We start from the raw sequence: 15,982 nt of genomic DNA on the forward strand, positions 1-15,982 counted from the left end.
CCGGTTAAAATCTTTCAAATCAAGGCCACCAAGACTTGTATCTCCGATTTCTGCCCACTTTGACACAATTTTGGATTCAGGATAGAATCCTCTCCTTTCATTCTTTATCAGTTGTCCTCGCGTTTCTCCTGTTCCCCTGGGCTCTGCCATTCTCCTTTCCTGCAAAATAGAAAATGTGTCCACATAAGACTATGCAAGGAAAGTATTAAAAACAAACAGATACAACTTGTCCATAAGACAAAGATTTTGGATTTGCGCCAAACTTTCCATACTCCTTTCAAGATTCACTTTTCAATACTTCCGCGAGAAATATGCAATTTTCACAACTCACTGCAAAAAGAATTCCTTTCTGATAGGATTCAAAATCCTTTGTCATGAATTCCCAGAAAACTCCTCAACAATTTCAAAAAATTTCCCAAAAATCCGCTTCCTTGAACTCCTTGACTCTCACTCCTATTCTCAATTTGCTATTCAAATTTCTGTGTGAGCCTGAATGAATGAGGATTTCTTAGATAAATCATTTTTCAAAAAAGATGCCTTTAAAGCTGTAGACTAAAATTAGGCAGTTGCTTTACTTAGCCATCAAGGTTTCCATCTTTTGCGCCATTTGTCACTTTTTGCTGTTTGTTTCAAAATAGTTGCTATTTTGATGCTCTTGGCTTCATGATGAAGCTAAGTATGTCTTTATCCCATTTTGATTTTATTTTATTTTTATTAATTAAATATCAATTAAAATCAATATTTAATTAATTTCCACGTTTTAATGAAAAATCAAACTTTTTTGCAACTTTTCTCCAATATTTATTTTTTTGGATTATTATTCAAAAAATCAAATTAAATATTAGTTTTACCAATATTTAATTTTTATGTAAATCCAAAAAAAAAAAAATTTGAAGGAAAATCGTTTTTCTCTTAATCCAACTTTTCAACTGCTACTCTTTCAAATATTTTCCCTTGCTTCATATCTATCCATAACCTGAGCATATGTAGCTGGATCATAGCCAAACGTCTTTCTACCTGTACTTTTCCTCCCTCTTCTTCTAGGGAATATGTAGTGATCTAGAATCCAACATTTGTATTGAGCCATTCGGAACACTGTGTAAAGACAGCCACCAATGCCTATCTATCCGCATCTATCTCCATTGAACTTATTGTTTGAGAGGTCTTGAAATCTAGATAAGGTTGTTCTAAAGAAATTTATCGTTTGTGAGGAAAAAACATAATTTATAGCAAGGCAGAGCATAATGCTATTGCCATTGGAGGAATGGTTCCGGAGGAAGTTCAATGATTGGCCTAGAATATCCTTGTTAGAGATGGAGTCGACAATAAAGAGATTCAGAGAGTGTGCCAAGGAGTGCATAAGTGAGGACGCAACAGAGACCTCCCGTGTACATATTATTATTTCATTTGGCTATTTCTGTATTGTTTGAATGCAACTCTCAATAACAGATCCCTTGTTTGCTCTCAATACCACCATCCTCAATTTCTCCATCTGCTCCAAACTTTCAATCACTAGCATCTCCCAGTTGGTTCTCAGACTCAATGTTTCGATTCTTGTGCAATATTTTAAACCTTCGATTTTCAAAATTTGGTCTGCTTCAGGTTGGTCATTGCGACTCCAAAATCTACTTTGTTGATTGGGCATGTGCATATTGTTAAATTCTCCAACCGATTAAGACGCATCGAAGAGAATGGTAAAGATTTCAGTTTTGGACAGCCACCAATTGATATATCAGTCAAGGAGAACAAATCTCCAAGAGAATCCGGCAAACTTATCAACAATTCACTCCCTTTTTTCATCTCTTGCAGCCTGCGTAGTTGGACTTGCTTCAAACACTGATCGTCACAAAACAATTACCATCTTCAGCTCCTTTGTTCCGAACCATTCTGCACAGGCCCTTCCTCCAAAGGTGTTATCTAGTCCCTTTAGATATTTCTCTATAGCTGTGTTCTTGTCCATATCTGTGTTTGGATGGGAAATAAAGTTTACAATCCCTGATTTTGCGCTCGAAACTTGCTGGAGCGGGCTTTTTGCGGAATGAAGGATTTTATCCTCTCCACAGTATCCTTCGCTATGTTAAAATTGCGCTCCGCAATTTGCGAGGTTGGGCTTTTTCCATACTAGAGGATTTTATCCTTTTCAAACAATCTTCCACACTTCATTGAATGTTGACATCGCAATTTTAAAATCATTGGGGATTTTCACTAGTTGACCATTCCTTTGGTTCCGCTAACCTGTGCTCCACAAAATATGAAAAAAAAGCTGGCATAGTTTGAAAAGCAGGGGTCCCAGGCATGGGCGATGGTGACTGCCGGTCACAACAAGCATAAGCTTGAAAAATTAGTTGCACCAGCTAATGGATTCACATATAGGTTGATTGGTCACAGACCACTTAGGGATGAAAGATCAGGACAAATATCTAAAGGGACTATTGAGGAAAGAGGAACTCCAACAGAGGATGTAGGTACATCAAAAAGGGAAAGAGGTATCTCAAGAGAAGCATCCTAGGATTGAGGAAGCCATCCAAGAACCTCAAAATAAGAAGTAGAAACATGGAAATGGTCCCTCTTCTCTGAGTCGCACTCCAAGTGTTAAAGAGATAGAAACATTTGAAGGCAAGAGGTAGGGACAAGCATAAGGAGATTTGAGCGAGTAGAAAATTTGGATAGGCCAATTCATGATAGACTAAGTATAAATGCCTATGAAAAATTCGTGCAAGAAAGAGGGAGAGATCAAGATATCGCTACAGAGGGAAGTCTCGCTACAATCTTAGAGTGAGAAATGATGAACGATGTAGATGGTCCACAAGAGGAAGAGGCTCCAGTAGTAGCAATACATCTCCCAAATGTTGAAGCCACAGATCCTGAAGTAACGGTGGATAGTCCAAGAGGTGAAGAGGAGATTGACACTCGAGCAGTCCAAAGGAAAGAGCAATTGGTGATTCTAGGGGACCAAAGTATACCAATTCCAGAATAGTTGAGGCAACGAATTCAATTGAGTCAACTAAAGGAGGTTGATCCAACAATTGAATTACAAGAAATTTTGGACTGAGCAAACCAATCGGAAGAGCAAGGAAAAGCAAGAAGATATACTAAATTCATCAAAAGAGAATCGGGGTCCAAAATCTTGTAGACTGCGACTCCCACGGTCGACAAGAGCAAAAATTAGATTGCTCCAAATGAATACCATGTTATGGAAATAAATCTTGGTCAAGCCTCCCAAGAGTAAATATTAGAAGAATTTAATGACTCTACACAGGCTTTGAAGGATAGGCTAAAGAAGTTGGAAGGGTACGAAAAATAGAAAAGAGAAATTAGGGCCTTATGTCAAGACATCAATGACTTGCCTTATTCAATAAGAGAAGAAGGTCCATCATTTGTCCCTCCAATAGGTGTTCCCACTTAAGTGGTAGGTGACATTGACAGGATCAAGCGGATTGCTCAAGGTGCAAAGGTTTGGGTTGAAGGAATTCAGGGGGAAGTCTTCAAACATGCAGAAGAATTAGTTCAAGTGCATAGTAGGGCATTAGTTGCACTCTCCAGGATCTGGTACATGGAGGAATCATGGGTGGATGAACATATTTACCAAGATGAGGTGATTGCCGACATTTAGAATCTGATGGAGACCCCAAAGCAAGAATTGATCGATGGTCAAGTTATCAACAAGGGGGATGTCTATGATTTTCTTCAATGGTACAGTGCAGTGATCATAGCTAAGGAAATTTTTGAGAGCTTCAACAAGGAATCCACTTGATGGAAGAAAATTGTTGACAATATCAAGCAGGGAATATCCAACGTAGTTGCATCCTTGTTATCGCAAAGATAGGTGGACGAAGAAATGACAACTGATAATCTGAAAGTTAAGTTAGAGGAATTATTTCCACTAAATGTCTATGAAAGAGATGATTTTGAGAACTTTTCTATCTTCTCGAATACAATGCACACTACTCAGGACTTGCTACCAGATTGGGATGAAAGCTTGGGAAAAGCAAAAAGAGCAATTGCAGTTCTAGAATTCAAGCAAGAATCTGCACCAAGCATCAGTACAGAGGAGTTGGAAACAGTGTTGGATTGAGTTCATACCTTCAAGCAGGGTAATCAAGGATAGACGCATTTAATGCATCGTGGTCATTTATTACACCTCACTCCCTCCCTAAACTAGCATGCATAGTGGGCATTTATTACCCACTACAATAGTGGATTCCTTATTGCATTAATGTAGATTCCTTTTCTTCACCCTCACCCTAATTAGGGCTGATGTGGCACGATCTTGGCCATCAATTATTGTAATCATCTGGATTGTCCGTTGTAATCGAGGACCTATATATAGACCTCATTTCTCGTTTGTAAGGGGAGATTTTTTATGAGATTGTTGCTATGAGCTACTAAGATAATAAAGTTTTCATTGAAGCTTGGTCAATACTTGATGTGTCTTAGTGCTTTCTTATTCTCTTAAATTCCTTCAATTAGATTAAGTTTAGCCTAGTTAATGTGTGGTGATTACAATGAAAAATATGATGGTCAGAGTTGCATGGACACGGGTACAGTATCGGATACGGGTACGGGTACGGCTAGTTTTTGAGACCTCTTATTTGGGAACAGCAAATGCAACATTATATATATAATTATATATATAAAAACAAATTTTTAGAGTCATTAAAAGGTTTTTCATTATGATGAAAGCAATATGAACTCATAATTGTGACATATTCCAAAATACTAATAATAAAACTGTTTTATTATTAAAACGAAATTCAAATACAGAAATAGTTTGGTAGAATCACATGCTATCAAAAATATCATCATTGTTCTCTTGAAACTCAAGATCTAGATCATCAAGATTCTCTAAAGAATTAGGATAGCTGGATTGAGTACGACCACCACCTAGACTCTCAGAACGCATTGACGATTCAGCAAAGGGTCCTCTGACCATGTCAGAATTCTCAACATTGAGGTTGAGATGTGTCAATGCATTTATGGATACATCAATGTCACTTATCTCAAGTTGTACATCCCAAAGTCTATTAGGTCCTTTGATGTAGTATGTGGAGGAATGTGACAATAGACGAAGATTAGAGTGCACATAGACAAGGTCCTCTGCTTTGCTGGCTGCCAACCTATTTCGTTTCACAGAATGGATAAAGCCATATGTACTCCAATTCCTCTCAGATGCAGAAGAACTAGAAACCTGCAATAAAAGAGTTTTATATTATAATTTATTAGTTACAATTACAAAGACACAAACAATCAAAAACATTTGACATAAGAAATAATTCTTATTAAAATAATCAGTATAAAATCAAACCTGTGATAGAAGCTTGATTGCTAGCTTTTGCAAATGTGTAGTCATGGCACCATGGAAGTTCCACCACTTTATACGATCCATTCTTTTTTATCTGCCATTGCATCAACATCTACATAAGTTCCATCAAAGGAAGCAAATGTCCCAAACTCATCTCGAATCTCTGCAACAACTCTAGGATCTGTAAACATTTTCTTGAAAGCTTTTTTATATCCTTCAACAACCTCAACATCCTTATTTGGTGCTGTCCTATTTGGCAATGCTAACATATCAACATGGTAGTACTTAGGGTTTAAAGCATATGCCAAAAGTTGCAATGGAGTTGTCATTTTATCCCATCTTTTTTTTATTATATCATATATTTGCTTATAAAAAAATTCAGAGGGATCTTGCTCTTTTTCTATAATAATATCTCTAACTTGCTCCACCATTTGTATCTATGCAATCATAGATGTCACTTAATATTGGCTTATCAGTATCACACCGACGGATCAAGGTGTAAATTGGCTCAGTGAAAGACAATAAATAATCTATTTGAGCCCACCAATCCTCATCAACAATTAACCTCCTGACATTATTTGCTCTATCTGTTTGTGATTGTCTCCATACTGCCCAAATGTCACTAATCACCATACTTTTCAAAGCTTGTTTGACATCAACAAGCCTTTTGAGAACAATGTAGTGTGTGGCAAAGCGTGTCTCAACCACCTTCAATAAAAAATAAAAATAAAAACATTTTAAAACCATATAAATCTTAAATACATTTCAATAAAAAACAAATTGAATATTTTTGAGACAAGACATTTACCCTTAACAACTCTAGCTTAGCGAATTGTCTATAAATGGCCTACGACATGTGATGATTACAAATAAACATTTGAATCTCTTTGGCTTCTCCATAAATCTTTTGTATCCATTGAATTTCGCCAATTTTTTGTAACATCAAATTCAAAGAATGAACTACACAAGAAGTCCACCAAATTTTTGGATATCTTGCCTCCACGACCAACCCAACTACCCTGTATACTTTTGCATTATCTATGATCACTTGATCAACACTTTCTGGCCCCATAGATTCAATTGCTTCAGTTAGAATGTTGGCAATAAACTGTGTATCTTTCTCTTCAGCATTGCATTCCATTGCTCTCAAAAACATTGCCCCCTTTGGGCTCATTGCAACCACATTGATTAGTGGCCTATTTCTAGCATCCTTCCATCCATCACAGATGATGGAAACTCCTAAAATTTTCCATGAATCTCGAATCACTTGCAACTGTCTATCAATAATCTCTTTTTCTTTATTCAAAAGAGTAGTACGAAGCTTCTCATACCCTAGGCTTTTGTATCCTTTTGGAGCTTCATTGAAAGACCTAACCATCTCTTGCCAATATGGCGAGCGAACCACATTAAATGAAATTCCATTCGCATATAGACAACGTGCAATACTCTGATCTGTATCCTCTTGACTTTGCAAATTAAATGCCTTTTCAAGAGGTCCTAAATTACGCCTCTTGTCACCAGCAAATGTTCCTAAAGTTGGATGCAAAGGAGGTCTATTGAGACTTGACCTTTGTGTTGACTTTAGAACTTGACTGCTTCATCCTCTTCTTTTTGGTACTTTGCAATTTTCTCACGTGACAATCCCTTCCCTAGTTGGCTATCAACCTTTGGACCAGGGCACACTTCACATCCTGTACCTTTTATGTGACAGAGGTGTCCACGAACCCTGGTATAAGAACCGTTATAATCAAGCAGACACTCATAACACCTCCATTTAAAACCTCCACCGCCTTGAAATTTCTCGATGATGGTTACATGTTTCCATAATGGATATTTAGCATTTGGTTTGATCCACTTGTCATTTTCTGATGCTCTAACATCTGCTGATGATGACGCCATGATTAGCTTCCTAAAAAAAAAAAAATTAGTAAAATTATGAAATCAAAACAAATTTACATTAAGCTATAAAGCACAAATTTAAAATGAATATAATAATTTATAAAATGATTAAATTAAATATATGTGAAATAATTTTTATTTCAAATTTAATTTTACAAGAATATAACTTTGAAACTTATACCTAAATTACTTAATAATTAAAAATAAATTAAATATACTCATAATATTAATTAATTTCATTGAAATAAAAATTTAATATTCTAATAGTAACTCTACAGTCTAAAACAATTATTAGACTTTATGAATTATTAAATATTATCACTATAATTAATAATACTATTTAATATTAGTTTAAATTTTAATAATTATAATTGTAATTTTAATTTTAATTTGATTTTATTTTAAAAACTAAATAATATTAATTTATTAAAATTAAACTATTAAATTTTATATTTATTTATTCAATTTTCTCCATAGCTGTAAAATAAAACTTAGATTCACACAACTTAATCATGCAAGAAATTCAATGCATAACCGCATTTGTCAAAGTCAATTATATATATATATAAAAATATAAATATATACATACCATGCAATAGACTGTGCGATATCTAATTTGTAAATTTATTTTGAACTGTATTTAAAAAAATCATTTGAACTGTATAAACGAAAATCATTAACATTATAACATATAAACAAACATTAAAAGAATCAAACAAAAAACAATATAAACAACAAACATTAAAAAAATCGAACTTAAGACATTCAGGGCTTCTGCGATTGCGATTCAAAATCGAACTTTTTAGGGCTTCTACGATTGCAATTTAGACCATGCGCAGAGAAATGGAGCAAACGAGATGCAAAACATTATGGAGGATGCAGACCAAGCGCAGGAGAAATGGAGTAGATGCAAAACGTTAGCAGACCCAAAACAAAAACGTTTGATATATCAATTGCTAGCCGGAGGGATTTATTTATAACTACAGAGTTTTTTATTTTCCCCATTGATTATGGCATTTTTTTTATTTTTCCCAACGATTACGGCATTCTGGAGAAAATTTCTTTAAATCGACATGGAAAAAACAACATTCTATAAGAAATTCGGCTCCAGTTTTTTGGAAAAAAAATTTCACCATTTCCGACACGGGTATAGAAATAGCATCTTTCCAAAAACGGGCGGATACGATTTTCCCTCGTATTTGCCCCGTTTCGTCTACGTATCCGTATCAGAGACGACAATATGCGTATCAGAGTTTGGAGGGTTGTGTTTCCGGTAACCCTGATGATGGTGTATTGATGAATTCCTCTGGTTCATACTTCTAATGTTTTAGTAATTCTAACTCGTGCAAAGTTAGCCTGAACCCCTTTCATGCATATGCTTAACTTCTATCATTCGTATACATTGTTCTTTATAATGGTGTATGCGGTGGTTTGAAAATCTTTGGCATAACCTTTGAAGATTGCACCAGTTCACGCCTAGTTGCAGTATAACTTGGCGAAGCAGAGCTTGGTAATTTGAGGAATACCAATTCACGCCTAGTTGTAGTATAACTTGGCGAAGCGGAGCTTGGTAATTTGAGGAATTTGTCCACTAGAGTACTATTTATTGTCATTGCTACCCTTAGGATTAGAATACAATTCCTGAACCCTATCCTATTTAATTTCTGCATATTTTGTGAAAACTCCAAAAAGTAATTCATTGCAAAACCTTAAGATAGCGCCCACATCCAGTATGGCTCGAAATGAATCTGAATAAACACGTAAGGCCCCTTGTGATCATCAGCAAATCACATCAACCACCGATCTTATCCACAATCAAGACCTAGCATTAAAGGAATCTTGAAGTCGTCGCATGATCTTCCGGAAATCTTAGCATACACGAGACTTTATTCAAGAGAGGATAGGATATTTCGGTATTTTGTTCTACTGTTTGGTGGGTCATAAAACAGACATCAACATATATCTCCTTCATTGATTGACACTTTGATTGCATACAACAAAAGACCAGAGCATCTCACAATAACTAGTGATCGGAGAGACAATTTATAAAACACAAATTTATCACTCACAATCAGAACCTTTGATAATACACAATACAAAAACCTCACTGTTACAGAATGATATTTTACTGCTACAATCTCAGTATCTCCTTTGCTGCTCACATACCAAGCTAACACTCAATCTCAGCTTTCAATAGTATATCATTGACTCTATGAAAGCCCTATTCATTTACGGTAGACGAGGAGTCCAATGAACGTGACTGAAACATCACTATCCCAAAGAAGCATTACCAAAATGTAAAGGAACTCCTGCATAATTGCTCAAGTCAGCAGTTGCAAACTTAGACAAAAACACACAATGGCCTCCCAATAAGAATGGTCGACTTCAAGCAATGAATATAATCAGCTACCCATGGTGATTCCAGTTCATGTGGTGATTGTGCCAAGTCATCATGTAATTCAGCAGCGGCAAAGGTGAGAAGAATAGGAGTTGAACAAATACAAGATCCATTTCCAGTCGAAACTGAAGACACCTTCTAATGCCAATGCAGACCATAACTGATGCCCAGATAACTCACAGTAAGTAAGAGAATTTAATAAAAGCTTGATGCCAATAACACATGTTACACAATTCCACCAGGAGTCACTAACTCATATCACATACTGAAACCGCAGATCATCACAGGTATGACTGATCTCACTCACAGCTACTAAAAACATAAAAATACAGTCTCTATAAAGGTGCAAATCATTAAGAATATATTTCTCATTTGGCTTAGTGAATGTTGCAGAATTTTTTATAGGCTATAGTATTATATACTGTCTCAATGGTGGCTTTAAGCTTCTATTGTAAATATTGTTAAATTGGCTGCAGATGATAAGATATTAGCTAAAGCTTCGACTGTGTATGAATTATTTGAGAAATATTAAACTTGTTTATTTCGAGTTCTATTATCTAATTGTATTGATTTGACTGTCGATGCTTACGGCCTTAAGAAACTTCTCTATGAAACTGTGGCATTGAAGTTCATATTATGGGTATCTATGTTCAAGTATCTGTAAGTGTTACAAAATGTCAAGCAAATCTACAGTAACATTTTTGAAGCCCTTGATGTCATCCAACTGAGCTCAAGAAAATACAAACACTGTACTCAATCTATAGATTTCTCTGAATTAAGGAAATATGAAGTATAAACCCGAAAAATGAAAGGAAGCATAAAACTAAGAATTTAAATGAGAATCTTGCCGTTCGAAGATGGTGCACATAAATTTCTGAATTAATGAAAAAAAAAATTCGAACCCCAACAATGAAATGAAAACTATTTCTTAGAAATTCAATTAGGGACATGCAGTTTAGAGATAGTGTGACACAGAAGCTAGAAACTCTGAGCAGTTTTCAATTAAACTTGAACTAGTGAAAACATCCTGCAAAACATACCTAGAGAACATACCTTCATTTTCACTATATCTGGAGCTACAAAATAGATCTTCACTTTGTTGTACTTGGCAAGCAAATATGCAAGTGATCTAACAGTTCGACCATTTGCAAGATCCCCAACAAGACCAACCTTTATGTCATCTAGACGTCCAATTTCTCTTTGAATTGTATATACATCTAGTAATGCCTGCATCCACAGACAAGAATACCCAACACTCAATAATAAAATTGAGAATCCATCATCATGAAAAATTTATTGAAAGAATGGGTGTTTATAAGATAATACATCTAAATTTAGTTCAGTAATTAAAATTTTGTGTATGACAAATAAGAAAAATCCTAGAAATGATCTATTACTATAATAAAAATCTCAAATATCCAAATTAAAATTACATTTTTCATCAGCAACAAGTGTTTTCCATAAGGATCTTCTTACTTTCACACTAACCTCAATAACATAGTTAATCTCAGTGGCAACTGTTAGAAGAAATCAATGATTTCAAACAGCAGATAATGAAACTAAGTATTGTCCTTAGAAACCAGTGTGAAGGCAAAAAATTGAGCTTAGGATCAATCTGACTGAAATTAGAAAGGGATGAAGAACCTCATTTCCAATGCGAGGAAGACATAACACTTTTCCAAGCATACAGGGAGAAAAATACCTGTGTTGGATGCTGACCAGGTCCATCCCCTGCATTAATAATAGGAATTCGGGCAGCAGTTGCAGCTTGCCTTGCAGCTCCACTTTCAAAATGCCGCATAACTATAATGTCTGAGTATCCTTCAACAGTTCTTATTGTATCTGCAAAAAGGGAAAATAAGCAAATCCCACAAAAAAAAGGTATGAAGCTGATATAACTTGATATTTAATCCACATATACAGAATCAATACCTTCTAAAGTCTCCCCTTTTGCCACAGAAGAAAATTCTCGAGCATTTTCAGTTGTCAAAACTTCTCCACCAAGCCGTTTCATAGCAGACTCAAACGAAAGTCTAGTTCTTGTTGAGGGCTCATAAAACAAAGTCGCCATCAAGTAACCTCGCAAAATTTGTCCTCCAGTTGGATCTTTCTCAATCTGTTCCATTTGTTCCGCCACCTCAAAAATTGCACCTAAAATCTCCCTATTGAATTGTTGAGCTTCAATGACATCTTCAAGCTCAAATCTCTTGCCTACCGAAAATGCACAGGGTTTCTTCCTGTTGGCAGTGTAGGACTCTGTTGCCTTACTAGAAAACAGCTTATTTGATTGCCTATCTCTAATTCCTCGCCTTATTGGCATAAATTGGCTTGGGAAAACTACTCCACCTAATTGTAATTCATTACCAATGGCACTTCCATTTGATATGGAAGAACGAAAAGCTCCTAGAGAACAAATGGACAATTTACTTGAATACAAAGACATTGTTACAGGATATGGATTTCTGTGGCAAATCACTACTGGCTGTCGTCCTGATGGTTTAGACTTAAATATCAACCTGAAGACTCTTGCATGAGTTCAGATCCCCTCATTGAAAAGGAGATAGAAACATTCAATCCAAAATCTGCACTACAGAGAGAGCATGAAGAGGAAGCACATTCCCATGAAATAAAGAGAAAAATTATAATATCTGCAGGAATCCTTTAGAAGAAATGGTGTTCTCCAACTGGCTCAAAGGAGTTTATCTATGTAAACTTCTGGATAGCACTACATCACTGCCACAAACAAAATGGATGAAAGTAAATATAGGCTGCTAATAAAGCTTAGTCCCTTCATACAACCACTTAGTTCAAACATTACAATTTGCAATCAATGACCATAACATATTTGAAACCCTTTAATGTTAAAAAATTCCCGTACATCATCTGATGTAATGCAGCTTTAAAATTCCAAAGATCTAGCTAAGACTTGCCACATTGCACTCAACAAGAGCAAAGAAACCCCCAAAATGACAGAGACAAAGCATAATAGAATAATAATAAAAATGATACTCACCTATATGTAGCTATTTCATACTGCAGGGGCCTAAAACTTTTAATCATAGTTACACCACCATGGGGGGACAGGGGGACAGCGGAACAGGGGGACAACTTTTCGGGATGGGGGAAACAAAGGCGCCTTAACTTGGGGATGGTGGAGGGGGCAGTGGGGGGCGATGGCAGGGGATGGGAGGGATTGTATATACTATAAATATGATACTTAAAATGCTAGTTATGAAAAGATGTAAATCAATATAAGATATAAAGATGTAAAAGAATAAATACTTGAACATTGCATTGAATCGGAACATTGAACATTGAACATAAATAGCCAAATCAGCAAATAGTCAACACTGGGAAGACCTCCCATCCTCGGTGGAGGTGGCAGAATCTGGTGGTGCCACTGGGGACGGAGGAACGGAGTCCCCAAGTCCCTGATGCATCCTCGTCTCCGGGACATGGGGCAAAAGGGGTGGGGGGGGGGGGGGCGTCCCTGTGTTACTATGCTTTTAATCCAATCCCCTAAACAAGAGAACAGTAAGAGACAATTCCAGACCAGAATTAAATAAGACTCTTTTGTATTAATAGATTGCAATTTTTGCATTTTCATTCACTGCACACTCATGCATTTGTATTGATGGGGCATTCAGTTCCTTGCACCTTATATCAACTGTATCTTCAATGATGTCACTCAAGAGGTTTCCCTCAAATTGGACAAACAGCGCTGTGATTCCTCTTCACAAAAGTCGTGATATAAACAATCCAACAAATTACTGTGCTGTTATGGTCAACTCCCTCATTCGGAAGCTTTTTTGGAAGCATGTTTGAATGTAGGATTAGTAGTTGGGCAGAAATAGAGGGAAAAGGAGCCAAGGGACAGACTGGTTTTAGGCCAAAACATTCCCCTTCCACAATTGACCACAGTGTTACCCTTAGATTCTGGGTTGAAAAATTATGAAATATTCAAGGGAACAAAACTTTTTGCTGTTTTGTAGACATCAGAAAAGCCTTTGACACAGTACCACATGACAAATTATGGAATAGAATGGAGGAATCGAGAGTTCCAAATGTGCTCAGGGCTGCAGTATGAGCAGGTTAAGGCTAAAATCAGAAACTCTAATGAAACGTCAGAATGATTGGTAGTAATACTAATGTAAAACAAAGATGCTCACTTGGCAGTCATAACATCGACATGCCTTTGCGGGAATGAAGGAATTTACAATGTGGGATGAACGATTCTGGAGACATGCAATAAATCAGAAACTCTACGTCAGAATGATTGGTAGTAATATTAATGTGAAACAAAGATGCTCACTTGGCAGTCATAACATCGACATGCCTTTGCGGGAATGAAGGAATTTACAATGTGGGATGAACGATTCTGGAGACATGCAATATACAACCTGCCTACTTCTTGCAGTCACTCTCAACATCGGAATTAGGCTTTTGTTTTAATGAAAGAAGAAAATATAGCGTTCAAAATGCAAAATAACAATGTGTTATCTAAAGATTCTTAAGGGATGAAATCTACGGCCTGCCTGCTTCTCGCTGTCAACCTTAACATCGGAATTAAGATTTAACCAGATGATTGATCTTGAAATAGGTTTTCTTAAATATAGTTCTTGGCATTTCGTAGACTTCATCTCCTCATTTCTTTGATATGTTCCTCTAAAATGTGCACATTTATCTGCATTTGTATGCGCCAAAGAATTGGTTTCATTTCCGCGGAGAATTCTAGTAACCTTCTTCATTTTCAGATAAGCATATATATTATTCATTTATTCGTTTGTCCTTCTCTCGTTACAGTGCACTATATAGGCAATAAGTTAAAGATACAGTAACATTGTTACCTCCATTGCACAGCTCTTCTTCTTTTACCCTGGCAAATGAGCTTCCAATTCTTCTTCCAGCGGAATGACTTGCGAGCATCCAGATTTATATTTTCCACATGATTTTGAATTTTTCAGTTATCCATTTTTCCTGAGGCAAAGGAAATGTTACATACCTGCCCCTTAAAACTAGCACTTCAAATAAGAGGTCAATATATGGTGAATAATATATTATATAGGATATCTTAAATCTTCTTAAGTGATGATTATGACCATAGTTAAAATTAAATATATTTAAATCTTAAAATAATATATATTAGCTTTAGTTATAATATTAATTCTTATTATAATGCTAATATTACCCAAATCTTTATACTAAGGAACTCCAAAGTTATATCTAAGGAATTCTAAATTGATTTGAATAGGTTCTAATTGTGACTTACACTCAATTGTAATTCTTAACCCCAAACTTTATCTTACATTGGTCATTTTATTTTTGAATTTTTGGACCAAATAATCTCAAATCATTTGATATTATGATGTTTTTAAATTTTATTATATTTCCTAATTGAACCTTAAATACAACATTTAAATATATACCAAAACCCTAAAATTTTGTCCTTTGGATAATCATAACCTAACAAGATATGCTTTGTGTAATATTTTTGAGAGTAGAGGAAATTTGGAATCAAATTGGTATAACTTGGTTAAAGTTTGGGGGTTGAAGGGTCGAAAACCAAAGTGTTTTCACCTTCCCCTTCTTTTTGTTGGAAATATAAGAGGAGTAACTGAGAGGGGAGGGGTGAATCAGTTACCACTAAAACAATTCCAAATCCCTTAGATGTCAATACAAAAACTTCACTGAAACTCACAGCTCGGTTAGAACTAGATATTCACTATAACTCAGTTAACAAAGCAATCTGATATATTAATGTGTATTAACCTTTAGTAACTTAGTTGCATAAAGATAAAGCAATAAGCAAATAACATGAACACATGAGACACTAAGATTTAACATGGAAACCCAATTTGGGAAAACCACCAATGCAACTAGTTACAACTTTTCACTCTTCTGAAGTGAGCCCTGTTAGGAGCCAACCTTGTTAAAGGTTACAAAACACACTGCTAGGTGTGACCCTGTTAAAGGATCTAAATCACCTTGTTAGGAGTGATCTTGTTAGAGGTCTTAAGACACTTCAATCTAGTAATGTCACCTAGCTAGAGGATTTACAAAATGATTGTTAAGTCAACTTTGTTAAGAGATTTATTCACTGCTACAATTGTTAGAAACAATTATTGACCTAATTGGTGAAGCAACTGGAATGTAGATTCAGATCATTGTTTTGGCTTGGCCTATGGATCCTTCCTAATCAAAATATTCTTTGTAGCTCCTTGGATATTTTGCCCTAATCAGATATCCTTCTTAATTCGCATCTTATCTTCTTTCACACTTTGCATATTATTCAATCCACAACTTGACTTTTCACATATATGAAATACAATGTCAAGCCGACTTGAATATCCTTACAAATAAAAAAATTAACATCCACTAAGTTA

General features: G+C 35.7%; 1 protein-coding gene across 2 annotated transcripts in view; it reads right to left on the reverse strand.

Moving 5' to 3' along the window:
• LOC149540939 (aspartate carbamoyltransferase, chloroplastic-like) overlaps positions 1-14,631 on the reverse strand; it is a 96,774-nt gene extending 82,143 nt beyond the window's left edge. The window contains exons 1-4 of one of the 2 annotated variants that reach the window (XM_089802008.1): positions 14,447-14,631; positions 11,532-12,332; positions 11,302-11,441; positions 10,653-10,826 (exon numbers count right to left, since the gene is read on the reverse strand). In XM_089802008.1, coding sequence (XP_089658134.1) covers positions 10,653-10,826; positions 11,302-11,441; positions 11,532-12,042 — 825 coding nt within the window. In that variant the 5' untranslated portion in view covers positions 12,043-12,332; positions 14,447-14,631. Of the gene's footprint in view, positions 1-10,652; positions 10,827-11,301; positions 11,442-11,531; positions 12,333-14,134; positions 14,284-14,446 lie in introns of those variants that run through there. The other variant, XM_089802009.1, reaches the window with a different exon arrangement.
• Between the last annotated feature and the right edge of the window lie 1,351 nt (positions 14,632-15,982).

The sequence above is a fragment of the Cupressus sempervirens genome, chromosome 9, assembly GCF_028749045.1.
Source record: "Cupressus sempervirens isolate cs-2001-9-10 chromosome 9, ASM2874904v1, whole genome shotgun sequence".
In the NCBI taxonomy this organism is placed as follows: domain Eukaryota; kingdom Viridiplantae; phylum Streptophyta; class Pinopsida; order Cupressales; family Cupressaceae; genus Cupressus; species Cupressus sempervirens.